Consider the following 21,618-nt stretch of genomic DNA (forward strand, 5'->3'; position numbering starts at 1 on the left):
TAAGCACTAGGCATATGAACAGAAATAAAAGAAATAAGGTTAACTTTTTTTTTTATTCCTAACTTTGGACTTGTAGGAGCATAAGATTCTCAAGGCTATTTTAGTTGTACTAAAATCACTGTCCTTCAAGACTGTACTTTATTTCTTCGTTTTGTTTTAGAGCCTTGCACTGGGATCTGTCTCTGACAGCCCCATGTGAGGGCAGTGTCTTGTTATCTTACTCTGCTGTTATCACGAAGAAACAGAAAAAGGCGCATCATTTACACTTTCTTCATCCCAGTAGATAATCACTGTTCATTTTACCATGTTTTATGGTTCCTTCTGAACTCGGAGACTTAGCCGACTGCATTGCTGGGGCTCTGAATGAAGATGGAGGAATTGGACTCTTTTTATCAGTCTCTGTGGATGAGTGGTTCTCAATTAAATGGTGGTGTGATAAGAATCTCACCCCTGTCCCCTCATGCCTCTGGTGGTGGCATTGATTCCTACAACACCCCTAGGGATGCAGCACTTCTTTTAGGTTAATAGCTTCTGGGGGTGACTTTGCTCTCCAGGGAACATCTGGAGGTATTTTTGATTGTCGTGATGAAGAGGGAAGTGGGTGCTGCTAGCATTTAGTGAGGCCAGTGATGCTGCTGAGTATCCTGTAATGAATACCCTCCTCCTGTAACAGCGCCCTCCTCCCCAGCAAAGAATTGCTGTGCCCAGATCTCGATAGTGCCAAGTTTGAGAAACGTTGATCTATTTTTTTTAATGTTTATTTATTTATTTTGAGAGAGAGCGTGAGTGTGCATGTGGGAGGGGCAGAGAGAAAGGAGAGAGAGAATCCCAAGCAGGTTCAGTACTATCAGCACAGAGCCTGATGTAAGGCTCTATTCCATGAACCATGAGATCATGATCTGAGCTGAAATCAAAAGTCAGATGCTCAACCAACTGAGCCAACTGAGCCACCCAGGTGCCCTGAGAAACACTGTTCTAGATGGTATCCAAGTTGTGAGAGCTAGAGGGTCCATGTGGCCCTGAATTTGATTCAGACCTCCAAACCTACCTTGAAGGCATCCAGAATCAAACCAGGATTTACAGAGGTTACCCTGGAGTGGAGATGCCTCTGGACCACTTTGCACACACAGAACAGCACCAAATCTTGGTACCACTTCTTGGTGCATGAAAATATGCTGCCTAACCAATAGCCTTTGATAATGACATTTTGTTTTATTTTTTCAAATTTTTAAAAAAGTAATCTCTGTGTCTAACATGGGGCTCAAGCTCACAACCCCAAAATCAAGAGTTGCATGCTCTACTAACTAAGCTAGCCACGCACTCCAATAATGACATTTAAAAAAAAATAACTATTATTTAGTCTGAATTGTCACTTGTCAAGAAGTGAAAATTGCTCATGTCAGATAGGTAATACTTTTATGAGTTTTCCTGGTATTTCACACATTGATGACCAGTGTAAACCCTGTCTTGCCCTTTTATTGAGCCAAACCATGTGTGAAACTATTTGGAGATAACATTTCATTTAATCTTCACCATGTCCCTAGGTAGGCTCTGAGCCAAGAGAGGTTAAGTTATGCTTCAAAGTCACACAGCTGGAAGTGGTAGATTTGTTTTAGCTTAGAATAATGAATGCAACTTATCTTTATTTTATCTAAAAGTAATTTGTAGGGGCGCCTTGGTGGCTCAATTGGTTAGGCATCCGACTCTGGATTTCAGTTCAGGTCATGATCTCAATGTTCATGAGTTTGAGCCATGTGTCAGGCTCCATACTGTCAGTGTGGATCCTCTCTCTGTGATTCTCTCTCTCTGCCCGTCCCACACATGCGTGCTCCCTCTCTCACAAAATAAATAAACAAAAAAAATGTATAAAAAATGAATGTTAATAGATGAGAATAATTTGTAAAATCTAACATCCAAATGCTTTTAAAAATACCAGAAATTTATTTCTATGTTGTACATTTTTCAGAGCTAAAGATTTGGCAGGAGAGTCACTGAGAGTCTGTAAAGGCCCTCGGGCTGTGTTTTCCCGGGTCTTGCTGCTATTTTCATTGACGGACTCCATGGAAGACGAGGAAGCTGCCTGTGGTGGTCAGGGACAGCTTTCTACTGTGCTTTTGGTCAATCTTGGCCGAATGGAGTTTCCTAGGTACACCATCAATCGGAAAACACAAATCTTCCAAGATAGAGATGATCTCATCAGGTAAGATGATATTAACTCATTATAATAGCTATGTGACTGAATGTATGTAAAAGGTTTTATTATTATTATTTACCAGTTACAATAGAAACAGAAGTCAATAGCCAAAACAGTTTTTGAAGTTTTTTGTTTTTTGCTATCCTTCTGTCCCACTTGTATACGTTTCTAAGACTATAAGGAGAATGTAGAAACATACCTAGATTAAGGTTGCCAAAACCAATGAGCTTTGAGTTAGAAACTTTTCCCTGGCTTATATTCCCAAATAGCTTTGGCAGACACATTTTGTAAATACAGATATTTGAACAAACCTGCCTTGTGAATATCTTGGTTCGAACAAGGCTGAAGATGAATGTTTTCGTGTAATAATGACTTAGATAAAGTGAATACTAACTTGTGTGCTGTATACTTGAATCACACACATGATAGTTTAGAAATTGTCACTGATGTATTTTGGTACATGGACTCAGTGAATGTTTGGATTGACTGGCCATAGAAGGTTTTGGTAAAGAGTGGTATAGGTCTTAGAGGAAAAAAAATACTTAGATTTCCTTAAAAAAAAAAACCCATCACTTAACAAAAAAAATTAATTCGAATTCCTAAAATGGCACTTTTGATTCTTAAGATTTATGACTCAGATGTAACTGAAATAGATTCTGATCTCTGATTGCAGGAGAGTTGGTTATATGTTGTCTAATGTGTGCTTTAAAAAATAACTTATTGAGGGGGCAGCTGGGTGGTTCAGTTGGTTTAGCATCTGACTCTTGATTTCTGCTCAGGTCATGATCTCAAGGTCTGCGCAGACAATGTGAAGCCTACTTGGTACTCTTTCTGCCTCTTTCTCTGCCCCTCCCCTGCTTGTGCTTTCTCTCTCTCAAATAAACATATAAAAATATTAAAAAAATAATTTACTGAAATTATTGAATCAAAGCAGCATCAATGTTAAACTTATTCCAGCCCAGTTTGCTTAGCTCTCAGGAAGCTCACTGTCTTGTTGGTGTTTGATTGGAATAAAATCTTCTAATAAGAGTATTTCCTTACTCTGGTTTGAGTTGCCCCATGTCTTTTACCTTTTCGTTTTTAGTGACTTGCTGCTGTTCTCTTTCGTGAGACTGTGTATGCTGAAACTAAGTTCCAGTCTCTCTGTACTAATGACCTATAAGACCATTCTTTGCCTCAGTTTCTTCATCTGTGAACAGGGAGGATAATAGTGTATTCCTCCAGATCTGTGTTAATACATGTAAAGTGCTTAGTCCTTGGTCCCTGGGGATTGCTTAGTATGTCCTAGTATTATCATTGTCCTTATTACTGTTATATCTAAGGGAGTTTACTTTTTAGTTCTATGATTGACATAACCATGGTTGACAAGTTCAAAAGTGGGGGAGCTAGGGTGAAAAACCATCCTAGATTCTTGTGAGAAAGTAGGTATCCTGTAAATAAAAAAAATAATTAAAACTTCTTTTGTTATGCAAAGGACATTAGCATGTTAATGAAATTGGATTTAACTGACTTCAGGAATGGTAATTATATAATACCTGGTGATATGATACCTAGTCTGAGAAATCTTTTTGGCCACCTTGGTACTTAAAATAATTTATCCTGTCTTTTCTTTTTTCTCATTTATTCAACATATATGAGTTGATTGTTGAGTACCTATTATGAGCCTCGGTGGTGGGGTTACAACATGATCAGATGGGGTTTTGCCTCCATGGGGTTATGTTTTCCTAGGGGAGATAGAAAATAAGAATAATTGTAGCATGTGAAAAGTGCTTTGATGATTGAGGGGTTGGCCGGGGAAGTTCTGCTTTGCAGAGAAAGTGCCCCTGGAGAGGTAACATTTGGATTGAGACTCAAGATTGAGGGGGAGCCAGCCATGCAGGGAGCATGTGCGACAGGCCCTGAGGCAGGAGCCAACTTGCTGAGTCAGAGTAACTCAGAAGACCTCTGTGGCCACAGCCCCAGGGGCAGTAGTGCAAGCCCCAGAGGTCAGACAGGAATGCAGAGCTGGGGATGCTCAGCCTCAGAAGCCCTATGGACAGACTCAGTCATGCTCTCTGAGCAGTGGGCAGCCATTGAAGAGGTTATGGCAGGGGAGTGATCTGTTTCATATTTTCTGAAAGCATCCTGTGGAGTAGTGGGTGGAAGGAAGCCAGGGAAGCTACGAGAAGGCTGACTAACTTGGTGGCCTAGGCGAAGGTCTTGCCTGGTGGCAGCAGCAGTGAGGTGAATGGGTGAGATATTTTGGAAGGATAAGAGACAGCCTTGATTATAGTTATGACTAGATACAGTGGGAGAATCACGGAGGGCTCTAGTGTTCTGACTCGGCTGGTGGTACCCTCGATGAGCTGGGGATTGGGAGAGAGGCGGTGGGAAGGATGGCAGTGCTGGGAGGGGAGCGCTGTTTGGGATGCCCGCTAGCCGTTCAGGTGAGGCTGTGAGCATTTGGAGTCACCGCATATGGACGGTATTGGAAGCCATGGAGCTGGATAGACCCCTCAGGGGGAAGAGAAGGAAGGGGCCGTGGCAGCCAGCGTTTGTCAGGTGGAGTGGAGGAGTGTCCAGGAAAGTGGGGGGAAGATTAGGAGCACGTGTGGCATGGAAGCCTAGAGAAGAGTGTGTCAAGGAGGGGCAGTCTTGTGTCTGCAGTCACTAGGGGACTGAGTAGATGTGGAGCCGGAGGTAGAACTGTCGGATTTGGTGAGATGTGCGTAGTTGGTGGCCCGCGCAAGAGCCGCTTTAGCGGAATGTGTGGAGGGTGATGGGGATGCCAGCAGCCATTCTGGGAAGAAGGGGAGGCAGAGGATGGCTCTGAAACAGCCACTGATGCAGTGGGGTATGAGGGCAAGCAGTTTTGTTCTGCTGTTTTAAGGGTGGCAGATACAAGGGTGCCTGTGCACTCAAGCACTGATAACTGATGGAAAAGGAGAGGCTGCCCAGAAGGAAAAAGGGGATAGCCAGAGGGCAGAAAGCTGTGGGGAGATGGGACGGTCTGGGGTCCAGAGGGCCGGAGGGAGGGTAGATGTGTGGGCAGGGGTGAGGCTGCAGTGATGAGAACCCAAGAGGGCCCCTCGAGTGGCCTCTGTCCCTGCTGGAGAGGTCTGATGGGGAAGCTTGCATGGCGAATGTGGCTGGGAAGGCAAAGGTAGGAAGGAGCAGTCCTGCAGGGCAGGCAGGGGCCAATGAGCCTGGCTCTGTGGTTTTCTTCAGCACCATTCAGGGACCTGGGCACAGGCTCACAGTGGTCAGCCTGGACACTGTGATGAGGGTGGGCCTGATGAACAATGTGAATTCACCAGCGAGTGGTGGCTGGTTGACTCCAGGTGGGGCATGGAGGCCTGCAGGACAGGACACCGTTATGGCTGGGGAAGGGGTCATGGTGGGTCTTGGCAAAGCTGGGGAATTGTTGCCATCATAAGAGAGCTGGAAGGATTGGAGGTGGAGGTCAGTGAATGAAATGCTCAAAATGAAGATATTGAGGGTGATGCAGTGCATCAGAGACAGAGGTTCAGAACAGCTGTGGTGTGGGTAGCAGAAGGGAGGTGAGTAAAGGGTTATTGGCCAGGAGGTCTTGAAACTGAGCGTGCTGTGTATCCTCACAGACATTGAAGTCACATGCCATTGTGGCTGGAGACCTGAGGCAGAGCAAGACAGAAGACAGGAGGCCAGCAGGTGCCCTCGAGAAGCACGGGCTTCCAAGGAATGGGGGCTTTCAAGGAGGGGAGAGTGATTGGGAAGCAGCTGGGAAGAAAGGTGGACTCCTCCATTTGTCTCTGGGCGGGGAGGGCTGAGAGAAGAGCCCTCCCCTGCTGGAGAGGGCTGCAGGGGGAGCTGGGAAGGAGCCTTGTTCTCCTGAGGTGGCAGGAGACACCTGGGTGGGGGGGAGGGGTTGAGATGGGAGAGGTGCTGCCAGTGGGCGGTTCTGGCAGCACCAGGGAGGTGTGGATGAGAGGAGGGCTGATGACCCTTTCCAGTGACAATGAGGGGAGATGAGGCACGAGGGGGTTGGTTGGCCTCTGTGGCCTCTCAAATGTGGGGCTTGTTGAGGCCACGAGGCTGGGAGTATGGGGCCTGCTCCTGACACTCCTGGCCATGGAGGTGTTCCTGCCAGGCTGGGCCAGCCTCCAGGCAGTTCTCTCTGTGGTGTTCTCCTTTCTTATAGACCTCGGGAATGTCCCATAGCATTTTATAAGAGAATTAGATCTACAAATTTGTGAGCAAGTTTTTCCATTTAGAGGCAGTTTGTTTTTATTTTTATGTGAGTGCATTTGTACACAATGATAGTGCGTGCTTTTCTTTTAGGTGTGAGCCCCAAGACCATGTATGCACAGTGTCACTTGGGCAAATGTCTCTGTTTTGGGTGTATCTAAAGATGCAATGAGAACTTGTCTTTCTTCAGCTAAGTGGTTTCATAACCTGTCAGCATTGCTGTCTCCCAAAGAATGCATCTTTGGGTGGTATCACCCAAAGTCTGGCTACATCTGCCTAAATGATTAGGTTACCAGATCCATGCTTTAATGTGACTTTGAAGTCACTTACTGTTTACGTGGTTGGTGCCAGATTGCTGAATGAGTGAGTACCAAGAATCAGAAATGATGAGCTGATGAATATTACATTTATCTATGGAACATGTTAACGTATAATACAGTGTGACTGTTTTTCTCCTCCTAGCTGGGTATCCTGTGTTCTTTTAGGTTACTTTAGGGCAGTAATATGCTGTTATTAGAATAGAATTTATTTATTTATTTATTTATTTATTTATTTATTTATTTATTTAAATTAATCTTTATTTATTTTTGAGAGAGAGAGAGACAGAGTGTGAGCAGGGGAGGAACAGAGAGAGAGGAAGACACAGAATCCGAAGCAGGTTCCAGGCTCTGAGCTGTCAGCACAGAGCCCGACGCGGGGCTCAAACCCACGAACTGCGAGATCATGACCTGAGCCAAAGTCAGACGCTCAACTGACTGAGCCACCCAGGTGCCCCTAGAATCAAATTTAAATAACCCCTATATTTTCAGAAACACACTCTTACCCTTCAGAATTAGATCCTGGGGATAGGATGTGGTATTTTTTATGTAAATGTTCATTCACATTTGAAACTTGGATGGTGTGGGGCTTTTCCCCCAGATACGCAGCGGCCGCGCACATGCTGAGTGACATTTCTACTGCAATGGCCAATGGGAACTGGAAAGAAGCTAAAGAGCTCTCTCAATGTGCAAAAAGTGATTGGAACAAACTGAAAAACCACCCTTCCCTGAGGTGAGATCTTTTCTAGGTGCCTGTCAAAATTTACTTAGAATCAAGTTGTTTCAACCACCTTGAGGTAATTCTCTTCAGGAAGAACTTACTCCTTTTGTTCTGTGGTCAAAGCAGCTGTGCAGTTGAATTCCCCACTTGCTTTGCATACCCACAGTGTTGTGTGAAATAGAAGGAAATGTCTGAAAGTCTGAAGTGAATTTTAGATAACTCAGATCGCTTGCACCAGGCATTGGAGTGAACAAACAGCTTTCCATTTGCCATCTTTTTTTTAAATTGAGATATAATTGACATATAACATAGTATTTGTTTCAGGTGTACAGTATGATGATTTAATATTTATATAAATATTGCAAAATGATCATCACAGTAAGTCTAGTTAACATCCATCACCATAGTTTCAAGTTTTTTTCTACTCTCTTAACAACTTTGAATTATGTAGTACAGTCTCATTAACTATAGTCCCCATGCTGTACATTACATCCCAATGGCTTACTTACTTTATAACTGAAAGTTCGTACCTTTTAATTACCTTCACCCTTTTTGTGCACTCTCCCACCCCCTTAACTTAACCATCTTTTGGCATGTTGGCTTCTCTGAGTATTGGTCAGCTGAACTGAGATGTGGGGGAAACCCAGCATCAGGACAGAGGTGGAGTGAGCCATGCTAGATGTGTTCTTCCAATAGAAATTCAAGTAGATGTTAATCTGAAAAGGAAAACTGAATTGTGTATTTTCTTCAAAAGTTCAAGTATACAGCACATGATTATTTTTTTCCCTTGATAACTGTTAAGCATACTCTGTATTTGTTAAGAAATTTTATTCCTTTGGGGCACCTGGGTGGCTCAGTCACTTAACCGACTTCAGCTCAGGTCAGGTTTGTGAGTTCGGGCCCCACATTAGGCTTTCTGCTGTCAGCACAGAGCCTGCTTCAGATCCTCTGTCCCCCTCTGGCTGCCCCTCCCCCACATGCGTGCGCGCGCTCTCTCTCTCTCTCTCTCTCTCTCTCTCTCTCTCTCTCTCATTTTTTTTTTATTTTTTTTTTTATTTTTGAGACAGAGAGAGACACAGCATGAATGGGGGAGGGGCAGAGAGAGAGGGAGACACAGAATTGGAAGCAGGCTCCAGGCTCTGAGACATCAGCCCAGAGCCCGACATGGGGCTCGAACTTGCGGACCGCGAGATCGTGACCTGAGCTGAAGTCGGACGCTTAACCGACTGAGCCACCCAGGCGCCCCTCAAACATTTTTTTAAAAAAGGAGATTTTATTCCTTTATTTTTACATAGGGGTGAGACAAATTTATATTATTAAATACCTCCTTCAAAAAAACATCTAGGACATAAACTGTGGGGAATAAGCTTAGGAATTCCCTGAGCCTGCACTGATGAGTTAACAAGGCATAAAGAATTACAAAGCCAGAGGATGCTCACACCCAAGTCTGGGTAAACAAGATTAGGTAAGTGGTATAGAGGGGGCGGGGCAAAGGCCCCAGTATAGAACAAAGATCTATGAGATAAACAAGATTAGGTATTCAGGGCTGAAATGCCCCCCAATTTAGTACTATAGCAGAAGGCTGCTTTCACAGGAAGGAAGGACCAAATTAGGTTGATAGGTAAATAGGGCTATAAAGTTGCCCAGAGAGGTGCTAACAAAAGACTCAGAGGTTACAAGCTCTGTCTTTCTTGTCCCCTAGACCAGTTTAGGTAAACAGAGGTGGTGCCTCACATCTGCTGTAAACAACCTTCCACTGGGCACCAGGATTTTGTTTTATATTAACCCAAACGCCTAACCCCATATATCTTGAAAACCCCCTTTCCCTCACGTCCATGAGTTAATGTTCACAGTTTCATTGTCCCTTTGTGCACATCCATCACCATGTTTGTAAGCCTTCTGATCCTAATAAAAACGGAGCAAGGACCCTAATGGCTTCCCATTAGCTATCTCTCACATTTTAATCCTGTGTCCCGCTTTCTTGCTCGACAAGAGAGAACTCTAGACCCAGAGTCTACGACAGTAAACTTCATACAGAAATGCTAATGACTTAAAAACCATTGCCAGGAAAATGGCCTTTAAAGCTGAAAAAAAGAACTGAATATTTTGCCCATATTTCATTTGGAAGTATTCTGTACTTCAGACACAAAGTTGAGCCATTCACTTATTGGCCTTTCTAGTTTCTAGAAATGAGGTAACCAATGTAGAGTTGTTACTCCTGTGATGTGCATATACATTGGAAGATTTTCTTAGGACAAGTTAGGTAAATTTGGTAACATTTCTCACACCAAACAGCAAGACAAACCATTAAAACAAATTAGTATATTATTTTCTTCATTAAAAAAAGAAAAATCATAGCCAAGGTGTTAGATTACTGTAGAGCAGAGGTTGGTGGATGACTCTTGTGAAGGGTCGGCTGGTTGGTGTTTAGGGCTCTGCAGGCCGGGCGGCGGCTGCTACTGCTGCTGACCTCTGCTGCTGCAGCACTGAAGCGGCCACGGGCGGGCTGTGAATGAATGAGCAGGGCGGTGTGCCAACACTATTTAGGGACTGAGATTTGAGTTTCATATAATTTTCACATGCCACAGACTATTATTGTCCTTTTGATTTATTTTACTCATTTAAAAATGCGAAAACCATTCTAAGTTTGCAGGACGTACAAAATCAGCTAGCGGGCGCAGGATTTGGCCTTAGTTTGCTGACCTCCAGCTTAGGATATTTCCGCTTGTTCTCATTTTACTCCGCTGAGTGACCAAGGAGATGGTGGCTGGCTATCAGAATGTAGGTTTGTGGTGTAGAACTTTGTGTACAGCTGCCAGTGTTTAGAATCTGTGTTTGTCACTTCTCATGACTATCTTGCAACAAATAAGTCAGATGGCTGAACTGTTGGTGTCCGTCTTCATTTTAGATACCATGAGAATTTACCACTCTTTCTGCGCTGCTTTACTGTCGGGTGGATTTACACAAGGATTCTGTCCCGCACTGTTGAAATATTGCAGCGACTTCACTTGTATGAGGTTAGAGCGCAAGCCCCGACCCCTGGCTTTTACTGCTGTGCCAGCGATGAGCTGTGCGGGGGAGCCTGCTTAGTCCGCACACAGTAATGTCATGAAAGCAGACGTGATGTGGCCAGCCTGCTGTCTTCAGGGTTAATAGGAAGAGGGCCGAGGAGGACCAATCGCTTCATCTGCTTGTGACTGGCTGCGTGTGCACCAGGACGGCCTGGGGATCATGGACGGAGCTGTGCAGGAAGCCTCAGCCTGAGTCTCTGTCACAATTCCATGTGTGACTTGCGAGGTCTCCAGAAATCTCTGAGGTGGAAACCTCCTATCTGCTTGCCCTGATGACCAGCACGGACCACAGGGAAATAATTTAAAATCACAAATCGGAAAATCAGTCATATCCTTCCCTGTACGAAACTGAACGAAATGTCTAGAGTTAACTATTGTTATGTTAACATTTCTGTATGGAAAATGCTATTTTACAAAGAGGATACACAGAACCCAGGCCTCTTGTCACGGGTTCATGAAACCCAAGAGGATCATGGGATTGGCCGTGGGAAGTTTGTGAACCCCACAAGTGAGTTATCTGGGGGTTTGTGCGTACTTTTCTGAAGGGAATTATTAGATGTTTCCAAGAGATCCATGAACCACAAAAACTGAACAGTGTGTGTATAGATCTAGACCAGAAAGTTTCCCTATTGAGGTGGGGTGGGGTGTTTGGGGTGTTTGGATGAAGACTCTGCTCATTCCTGTCCTGCCCCCCATTCATTCCTCACACCCTTGGTCCTGTGACCTACTGTATTCCCAGAAGCATGCGGCCGTGTAGCCCCTGACCAGTGCTCGGCCGCTGGAACTTGACTGTGTGCAGCCCTGCACCAGTTGACTTGGTTTGTAGAGAATATCAAGCAGTGTTGACAGAACTCCGTTTGCTCACTCACCAGTTGGCAGGAGACCTGGGTGAAAAGTGGGGATGCCTCAGGGGCTCGGGCCTGCTTCAGAGGGGACGTCTCAGTCTTCTCATTCCGGGGTCCTCGGCCTTTTAGAGTGGAACACGTGTGTTATAAATATACTTTGCCAGTCTTCTTGGCCACTAACTGTAGTTACTTTCTCGGGTATGTATGAGCCTAATGAACTTCCTTTGTTGTTGCAACAGGAAGCAGTCAAGGAACTTGAAAACCTCTTGTCACAGAAAGTGTATTGTCCTGACAGCAGAGGCCGGTGGTGGGATAGATTGGCTCTCAACTTACACCAGCACTTGAAACGCCTTGAACCGGTATTCAGTAACTAGATACACCCTGAGCCTTTTTAAACTTTTGCATAAATTAAAATACATAGCAAACTGTTAATACCTTAGAATTCTAAGTGTAATTAGAATATGTATTTTTTTTAACATTTCTTCTTTTGTCTGTGTTCTTCCAACCCCCTGCCCCCAAAACTAACAGGGATGCTAACAGAAGTGTTACAATGAAGACAGGACACTTTTCTTGTTGTCTTCACTGATTTGGAACGTGGGTTGGTAGTGGGGCTGTGTGTTGGGATTTAGGAATTCGAGATCTAGGAATTAAGGGAGCAGGAGACTTAGAGGTCCCCGTCCTCATTTTGGAAATGGTGATGTCACTCATTTGTTGCATGGGGCCTCCAGGTAGAAAGTCTGACGAAAGAGGTTTCTTTCCATGGGGAAATGTATTGTCTGACCAATGCAGCAGGCCACCTTCTCTTCTGGGTGCTGGTATTCTCTGTGGCAGGGACCTTGGGACTCCAGGATCCCGGTTACTGCCAGGGCTGAGCAGGGTGGAGCTTCCACAGGCAGCTTCTGCTGAGCCCAGTGGCGACAGTGGCTCTTTGTGTGGCCGCCTGAGGTTCCTGCCTGGCAGCCCTGCATTTGTGTTGAATGGAGGGGACTGTGCCTTGGGAAGCTTTTGTTTTTTTCCAGCAGCAACTTTAAGTGAATCAGGGTGATGTGGGGGTGGAAAAGTTGACCAAGGGTGTGGAAGTAGGACATACTATTTTTACTGCCTTAAACTGAAAAAGCGCCTTGTTACCTAAAGTGCTTCAAGCCCGTGAAGCCTGTTTTCTTCTTCGGAGGCGGGTGTGCTTCCTTACCTCTCGCTGTTTGCTCAGGCTGAAATAGCAAGAGACTGTATCCGTTAGCCCACAGCCAAAGGCAGAGAAAGGCTGTTTCTGTTGCCTCTTTCTTTCGCTGAAAGGGCTTGGATCTCCCCCCTGTTCACAGCTCTACCAAGAGGAGCATTCACTTAGGGGCACAGAGGGAGACGAGTTGAGCTTATTTTTGAGACCTCTAGAAAATCCTAGTTCCTTTTAGCCCTTTCTCAGAGATCGTACTGGCCACACTCACAGTCTTCATCATTTTGTTACCACCCTGCTCATTTCTTTACCTCAGTCTCCAGCGAAGGAATTCATCAGCAGAGTTGTTATTCTTGCAAAGTGCTCAGCAGCTGGGCCGGGCCGAGGCGGGTAGCTGGCCATCCCCTCCCTGTGGTGGAGCCGAGTCAGTGTCTCCTTCACTCTTCTTGATTCCTTTGACTGCTCCACTCCTGATGGCCTGATCTTTCACTAATGTTCAGAGTGGCTGTTTTTGTTGTTGTAGTATTTTTTTTACTTTTTATTTTTTTTAAGCGATAAGACATTTATTCTTTTCTATTTAATTTTTTTAATGTTTAATTATTTTTGAGAGACAGAAAAAGAGACAGAGCATGAGCAGGGGGAGGGGTGGAGAGAGAGGAAGACACAGAATCTGAAGCAGGATCCAGGCTCTGAGCTGTCAGCACAGAGCCCGACATGGGGCTCGAACTCATGGGCCACGAGATCATGACCTGAGCCAAAGTCGGACGGATGCTCAACCGACTGAGCCATCCAGGCACCCCTGTTTTTACTTTTTATTCTTATTGTACTAAATAATATAACACATAAAACTTGCCATTTGAATACTCTTTGGGGTACATTAGTGGCATTAATTGGGGTACATTCAGCTGCATTAATTATAATCATAGTGTTTGTGCAAACATCACCACTATTTCCAAAACTTGTCATCACTCCAAATAGAAACTGTGTGGCCAGTGAGTAGTGGCTCCTTGTTCCCTCTTCCCCCACAGCCCCCACTGATCTCCAGTCTTCTGTCTGTTTCTATGAATTTGCCTCTTCTAGATATTTCATGGAAGTGAAATAGTACAATATTTGATCTTTTGTGGCTCAGCTTATTTCACTGGGCAGCCTGTCCTCCAGGTTCATCCATGTTGTAGCAGGTGTCAGAATTTCCTTCCTTTTTAAGGCTGGATAATACTGCATTGTACATGGAGACCACATTGTGTTCATTTATTCTTCTGTTGATGGACATTGGGGTTGTTTCCACCTTTTGGTTGTTAAGAATAACACTGCTGTGATTACGGGTGTATAAATACCTGTTCAAAACTCTGCTTTCAGTTCTTTTGGCTAAAACCCAGCAGTGGAATTGCTGGGTCATGTGGTAATTCTGTGTTTAGCTTTTTGAGGAACTGCTTCCCGATTTTCAGTATTGAGTCATTTTTACGTTCCTGCCAGCAATGCATGCGGGTTCTAGTTTCTCCCACATCCTTGTCAACACTTACTATTTTCCTTTTTTATGATTTAGTCATCCTGTTAGGTGTGAAGTGGTATCCTGTTGTGGTTTTCAGTATTTTTGTTTATTTGTGCAACTCTGAATAACCTTAGGAAATGCATTTAAGTCCTCCAAACCCAAGATTCTTCTCCCTGTAAATGAGGGGTCTAGACCAGCTCTGTGGTTCCTGAGTGCACATGAAACTTAACTGGCAGCTCTGAAGTGGTCAGATGCCTGTCCCCCACTCCCACTCCTGCTCAGAGATGCCCATTTATGCAGATCAGAGGTGGAGAACACATGTATGTTTTCAGAGCTCCCCGGGTGGTGCTCTGAGAACCACTGAGTCAAGTCTTTCTGTCAGTCTTCTCCAGCCCGTTACCCACGGGCATTTCTAACTTTCTCAGTCTCCCTGAGGGTGTGGTAGCTGAGATTTGCCCTGTCTGCAGATATAACTGGGAAATAGTGTCAGACATTTATAGTCAGGGATTATGATTCATCTGTGCATTAAAAGCAGATGAGATCTAAGGAAATAATAACCTTTTTCTCTGGAACTATTGCTTTGGCCACTTGCTAATTAGCAAAATTGAATAATTAATTAACAGTGGGGTTTCCTGTCACGTTGAATTAGCAGATGCTGCCATGAGGTCTTTCAGGATCCTAATGTGGGACCGTGTTCTTTGTTAGGCTATTAAGTGCATCGCAGAAGGGCTGGCAGATCCAGAAGTAAGAACAGGACATCGTCTTTCACTGTATCAGAGAGCCGTGCGCCTGAGAGAGTCTCCGAGCTGTCAGAAGTACAGGCACCTCTTCCATCGGCTACCAGAAATAACTGTGGAAGATGTTAAACATGTAAGTAAATATCCTTTGGGTGCTTTGGACTTAAAAGCATGTACTGGGTTTTTTCCTGAATGGAAACACCCTAAGGACTGGTTTCAATGTGCATTTTCTTTTAGACTTAGAAAATTCTAATGCTCGTTTTAGACAGTGACTCCTTGTTTTCATACCCGTGCCTCCTACATTGGAAGGCTCAGCCCAGCCTGGTGGGTTGGTTTGCTCATGCCCGGGGTTGAGTGACTTTCTGTAAAACCCCTGAGTCAGAAGCTCACAGCCTTTTCCAGTGTCTCCTGCTTGGTCAGGGTGCCTGGAGAGTAGCTTTGGGGTCCATGACTTCCCCGAGGCTGGGGCGGTGACCTGTCTACACCCTCACAGGCACCAGAGTGTGGGTCACATGGCCTCATACTCTGCTGAGAATCCGTGGCTTGAGGGGAGTATAGGAAGGTGCGTCCTTAGGACACGGAAGTCAGGTTTGTGGGGACTGGAGCTCAAGTGAGGCTAATGGGTGTTCTCCTGCTGCTGTCTCAGGTGACCATCACGGGCCGGCTGTGCCCGCAGCGTGGGATGGGCAAGTCTGTGTTCGTGATGGAGGCTGGGGGGCCCACCGCCCCTGCCACGGTCCTGTGCTCTGTGGAGGAGGTGGCATTGGCCTATTATAGACGCAGTGGCTTCGACCAGGGTAATGCACGGCCCTTCTCCCGGCCTGCCCTGTTGCTGGGTGATGGTTTGTCAGCAGTGGGTGGCTACCGTCTCTCTGTCCTGTCCCCGGTGGAAGATGCTGCTGACCAGGGAGGATGTGGAAAAGAATTTTACTAACTATAGTTGTTAAAAGCCATCTTCCACATAACCAGCATCCACCACCCAAAGCCTGTGAGGAATAGCACTTTCTGGTAGGACATTAGAAGCAAGCGGGGCCCGTTTTGCTCTCAGAGAGCTTGTGTTGGGCAGCAGAGGATAAGAAAGGGCAGAGGACTACCAGGAGTGCTGCGTGGTAACAGAGCCCTTTAGAGGATGTAGGAGCTGTGGAGCTGGGCCAGAAAAAAGCGAGCTTCTGGAAAGAGTGAGCAGGCCTCATAGTCAGCTAATGACTTTAAGGGGATTGAAGGACCAAGTCCTGGAATGGCATAGCACCCGGGAAACCAGAGAAGTTGCTGAAAGAGCAGTGCTTTGAATTTCTTGTAGAATGAGCTCTCTTGATCACATGAGGGAGGAGAATAAAAGTCTGTAAGTCAGAGTACGATACACACACACAGGCTCCTGAGGTCTGGCTTCTCCTCCGTAGAAGGGCACCTGTACCTGCTGACAGCTCATCACCGTGCTGTGTGTGACCAAATGGGGCTCAAGAAGAAATGCACAGTGAAAGTGGGAAGTCCCTGTTTGAGAGTTGGGACTGGTCCGAGCAAGAAAAGACGGAGTAAAACACAGAGGTGAGCCTCCAGTATCTTGGTGGCACAGTTTGTCATGGGGCCTTTGTGCCCAGTCAGGAGCCATCTTTGACTGGAGGTGTTAGCACGCTTCTTGGGTGCTTCCTACACACAGAACGGTGGAGAGTGAGCCCCTCCCTCTCTGGGAGGGTCCGTTAGTCTTTGGGGTGCCCCCCCAGTCTGTATCCAATGTGCCATGGGGCGACCCTGCACTTGTTAGTGGGAGCTGCTCTGGGTGTCTCTGGTCACCCTGTGGTGAGCCTTGTTACATAGCAGCAGCCAAGTGTTTTGTTTTGTTTTTAACTAATTTACTTATCTCTTGTGTTTTCTGGAATTGCTTGTGTTTGTGTATTTATCCACATCAGCCCCTCTTCCCTCTTATTCTCTTTTTTGATTCTGGTCTCAGAGAATTAGTGCTTTATCTGAGGCCTGTGTAAGAGGAGACACTGAGAATTTGCCTTCTGATTGGTACAGTGCGCTTGTCACTCTGTCCTTAGTGAAAGGTAATAGTGACTAGAATACGTCAAGTCAAACTGTGAGACAGGATTGCAGAGAAAGCATCCATCTGCCCCACCAGAGACAAGGGGGCGGCAGCACAGCTCTCCTGGAGAGGTCTGCTCCCGTCTTGTTTTCTTTTTTAAACTTTTTATTATGGAAGATGTTGAACATGCCTTTGTACAAAAGTGGAGTGGTGCAGTGAGCCCCAGGTACTGCCAGCTTCTTCCAGTCTTCTGTCCATGCCCCCGCCCTCGGATGGTGGAGGCTGACCCCAGACACTCCCGGGGTACCCACCAAGTCCTTCCTCTGTCCAGACAGGACTCCCCTGTGCCCATGCATGAGGCTTAAAAATACTGATACCTTCAAATACGTGAAAATCGGGACATTATTTCTCTTGAGTATTATGTAAGCATTTACATAATAAGGATGAGGATTCATGGATTAATGAGGATCATGAAGCGACACTGAGTGTTGGAAGTTAAGAATATCTGTGTGGCATCTTTATTGCTTACAGGGAAGAGAGACGCTATAGAGAAGAAGTGTGAACCCCAGTGAAGACAGATAAACAGACCTGAAAGGTTAGAAATGAAAGAATAGAATGAGCAGCTGTCCCCACATGAACTGTAGGAGATGCATGAACTGGGCAGTTGGGGGAGGAGGGCATGGATATCAGGGCCTGTGGTGGGTGGGCTGTGAGCCAGACCCAGTGAAATGCTTTCCGTTTAGCCACGAGCCTGAAAAACGGACGGATGATTCCAATTCCAGAATATAAAATATTTTCTTCATTTATTAAAATTGATGCAGTGAAAATGAGCAAACCCTTGCTGTCAGTCTGTTCGAGAGAAGATTAGAGGGTAAGGGCAATGTCAGGCTCTCTTCAGGGAAATTTATTTCTGACTTAACTCAGAAGGAGCTCACCAAAAATGATTTAACTTACAATACAAATGCATGGCGTAGACGGCTTAGGAGTTCAGGGATCCTGACCTCCAGTATTCCTGCCTGGCCGGCGGATGGTGCATACTCCCAGACAGAAAGCAGGCTGGAAATCAAGTTTCACACAGTTTCACTCTCGGCCGGGCAGGAGCCCAGGATCCCAGCGCGCAGCTTGCTGAAGAAAAGGGCTCAGCTCCAGCCCAGAGGCCTGAGACACTTCATGTTGTTCCTGTGGCTGTCCTTTCGCGTCTCCGAGACAGGCTGCATGGCCGAGGGGCTAGAACTGAGAGAGGGACAGAAGGCACAGCGCAGCCTCAGCAAGGCGGGACAGAGGGGGCCCAGCCATGCCACTTCCCCAGAAGTTCTGGTCTCTGCACTTCCACACAGGACACACATGCAGGCATGGCCTGGTCTCTGCTCTCTGTGTCTTGTGCTGCACCGTGACCTGGCACATGACAGAGCAGGGCCTGCCAGCCAGAAGTGCCCTTCTGCCTGCATATTGGGACAAGGTTGGTTGGCGGGGGGCGGGGGGGGGCGGGCAGCACCCCCTTTTGGTCAAGGCTGTAATGTGGGGGGAGAGAGGGGCCCGCCCAGCCACTGTCCCTGGTCAGGTGTGGCAAAGTGCAGAGGACTCGCCCTGGGAGACAGGTCTGCGTGCTGTGCCAAGGCTGAGCCCCTGGTCCCCCTGACTTTGCTATGACACGTACATGGCCTAGGCACATGGTAGATCGTCTGAGGTCGTCACCCAATCAGTATAGTTTGTATGTGGTGTGAGGAAGGGGTCTGAGCTAGGTGGTCTCTGAGGTAGAAAGTTTCCATAAGAGCTCTGAGTCTCAGAAACACTGGGCATGCTTGTCCAGGCCAGAGGAGTGGAACGGTAGGTCCAGTGAGGTGAATGGAGATGGCACCTGCTAGGTCAGAGGGCACAGACTCCTGCCTCCTCGTCTTTCTCCAGTCTCTTTTGGGGGGCCTTTTTGCAAGTGTGGCCAAGGGTCCCTACACCAGAGCCCTGTGTGGGGTTCTCGGCCCACCCACACTTACCATATTGAATCCCTGCAGCCTGCAGCAGAAATTTGTTTTTATTTAGCTTTAAGAACTTTCCCTGGGTTTCTCATTAAAGTTTGAGAACTGCCAGCTACTTTATGGCTCTGAAATGTGTATTTGAATTTTTCCATAATTTCTCAGATTTTTGCTCTCCTATGAGCCTTCTGTAGAAAAGCAATGTGATGTAAACAAATGAGCTAGGAATGGCAAGAAAACAGCATTTGATTTTGAACCTAAAATCTATTATTTCCTTCACATTGAGTAAGCAGTAGGTTAAGGTGGTAGTTTTTAAAAAACAGAAAAAACTGACCTTCCTCTGTGTGTGTGTATGACTTTGTCTTAGGGATTCACGGGGAAGGGTCCACCTTTAGCACCTTGTATGGCCTCCTCCTGTGGGATGTAATCTTCATGGACGGGATACCAGACGTCTTCAGAAATGCCTACCAGGTACTCAGGTTAGGCAGCGCCAGGCGCATGTGCTTTGTAGGCTAGCAGACGATACTGCCCCTTGTGGTTCCTGCCCACCCGTGTGCCATGTGCCTGCTGCCATCAGAAATCTGTCACGTACAATCTTCTGGATGGTGCTGATTCTCTGTAAGAGTTTTTATTTTAAAGTCAGGCTCCTAGAATTTAAAATGTTAAGTCTGTTAAGTTTTAAACTTTAACCTGCTTTATTTACCTTCTTCATTCCCCTTGAGACCATTCCTGTGTTTCTTCGGCTTCGGCCCTCACTGGGCTCCTGTCCGGGCCTGCACCATCACGTGCTCCATTACACGCACCTGCTAAGAGTGCCACCAACGTCAACTAAAAGCTCTTTTCACAGATTGTTGCGCTAGCAAACCAGTACAATAAGTTGCTTTTATGTTAGATTACTTAGATTGTTTTTTGCCTATCTTTTAAAAAAAAGAATGTGTCCATTTAATCAGATTGGCCAGCTTCCAAATTTTACAGGTACTGAATGTTCTGATGAATCAGGGTCTCTCCAGGCACAGCATGAGAGCTTCTTTTCTCTGCGACATAGGCATGCCCACTGGACTTGTGTACAGACAGCTTCTTCACGAGCAGGGGGCCGGCCATCGAGGCCAGGCTTCAGCTGATTCACAGCGCCCCCGCAGAGAGCCTGCGGGCCTGGGTGGCAGCCGCGTGGCAGGCCCAGGAAGGCCGAGTGGCTTCCATTGTCAGCTGGGATCGCTTTGCTTCTCTTCAGCAAGCTCAGGTGAGAATCTGCAGCCGGATTTGGTCAGAAATCCTGTATATACATGTACCTGTGTGTATACGTGTGTGTACACATGTATATGCATACGTGTGCGCGTGTATGTATGTTTATATGCACGTGTGTGTGTGTGTGTGTGTGTGTGTGTGTGTGTGTATGTGACTGTGCCCGTGCATACATTTATGTATATGATAATACCCTAGTCCAGATGCCACTGTTCTTGATGGGAACGTGGCAGGGCACAAAATAAGCCCCGTTATGCCTTCTTCCCCTTAGTTGACAGCCTCCCGTGACCCTCAGCAGGGAGGGCACCGTTCCTGTCCCTGCAACTGCTGGCCTTTGCAAGCTATCACTGTCCTATTCCCGAGTATTTACACCACATTCCCTCTTCCTCACCTGTTCCCCAGGGTTTTCCCGGCTGGACAGAAGTGTAACTGACTCCCCAGACTGTGCCAGTGGGCATTTTAGCCAGTGGCTCTGGAGCCCTGGCACAAGCAGAACACCACCTGAAGGCCTTGGAATTCACTTGTGTCGGATTACACAGTTTTCTCCTATCTTGTGATCAGTGAAAGTATTTCAGGATCCCTGTCACAGGGAACGGCTAACCGTCCACATATTTTGTGTGCAGGATCTTGTTTCCTGCTTGGGCGGCCCTGTCCTCAGTGGTGTGTGCAGGCGGCTGGCTGTGGACTTCCGGCACTGCCGAGGGGGCCTCCCCGACCTGGTGGTGTGGGACTCCCAGAGTCATCGCTTTAAGGTCAGTTGGGCCAGAATGGAAAGTCCTATTTCTGTGATAATTTTATTAGCAACTTAAAGAGAGGCTACAATGTAGGCATTCCTTGCATGGTTGTTGGCAAGATTGAATCCCTCAAAAGCTCTTGGACTGAGGGCCATGATACCTCAGTGGCGGTCGGCCAGGGCCTCCTCAGCCCCTCACGTGTGGGCCTCCCCTGTCCACCATGCAGTGCTCACCTTGGCAGCTCTTGTCATCAGAGCAGGCGAGCAGGAAGAGCCAGTGTGGGCAAGATGGAAGTCTGTCTCTTGTAACCTGATGGTGCAAGGGACAATCCCTCCCTTGTGCTGTATTCTTCCTTTAGAAGCAAGTCCTAGGGTCCAGCCCATGCTCAAAGGGAGGGGGTTCCACAGGGTGTGAACTCCATGAGGCTGAGATGACTGGGAACTGTCTTCTACGTGAGCTTAGGGCGAGCGCCTCATCACGTGTTGTAGGCTCATTTCCCCCCCGCCCCCCCTTGCCTCACCTTGGTCTTATCCTGCTGCCTATCCCAGGTTGTTTTTCTTATTATTGAGTTTTGAGATTTAAAATTCTGGAATCAAGTCCTTTATCAGCTATAGTTCATCCCAGTCTGTGCCTTATCTTTTCATTCTTGTAATAGTGTCATTTGAAGAGCAGAAACTTTACATTTTGGCCAAGTCCCACTTCTCTGTTCTTTAACGGATTGTGCTTTTGGGGTCCTAGGACACCTCTGACTGGAACTGAGGATTTGTGTGTCTCTCCTTGCAGTTCTGTCCAGTTTGCTTCATATATCCTCAAGCTCTGTGATCAGATGCACAAACTTGAAGGACTCTCATGTCCTCTAGGTGAACTGATCCCTTCATCATTGTGAAATGACCCTCCT

At 46.4% G+C, this 21,618-nt stretch overlaps 1 protein-coding gene across 10 annotated transcripts in view; it reads left to right on the plus strand.

The window, feature by feature from the left end:
• Positions 1–21,618, plus strand: part of FAN1 (FANCD2 and FANCI associated nuclease 1) — a 33,955-nt gene that overhangs the window by 9,944 nt on the left and 2,393 nt on the right. For 4 of the 10 annotated variants that reach the window (XM_019831973.2, XM_019831974.2, XM_006932318.4 and 1 more), the window contains exons 5-13: positions 1,967–2,200; positions 7,319–7,450; positions 10,347–10,455; positions 11,594–11,713; positions 14,720–14,884; positions 15,398–15,548; positions 19,112–19,215; positions 19,790–19,984; positions 20,610–20,738. In XM_019831973.2, coding sequence (XP_019687532.1) covers positions 1,967–2,200; positions 7,319–7,450; positions 10,347–10,455; positions 11,594–11,713; positions 14,720–14,884; positions 15,398–15,548; positions 19,112–19,215; positions 19,790–19,984; positions 20,610–20,738 — 1,339 coding nt within the window. Of the gene's footprint in view, positions 1–1,966; positions 2,201–7,318; positions 7,451–10,346; positions 10,456–11,593; positions 11,714–14,719; positions 14,885–15,397; positions 15,549–16,151; positions 16,297–17,305; positions 17,370–19,111; positions 19,216–19,789; positions 19,985–20,609; positions 20,739–21,618 lie in introns of those variants that run through there. The other 6 variants (XM_045058916.1, XR_006598957.1, XR_006598958.1 and 3 more) reach the window with 4 other exon arrangements.

The sequence above is a fragment of the Felis catus genome, chromosome B3 (genome assembly GCF_018350175.1).
Source record: "Felis catus isolate Fca126 chromosome B3, F.catus_Fca126_mat1.0, whole genome shotgun sequence".
Taxonomy (NCBI): Eukaryota; Metazoa; Chordata; class Mammalia; order Carnivora; family Felidae; genus Felis; species Felis catus.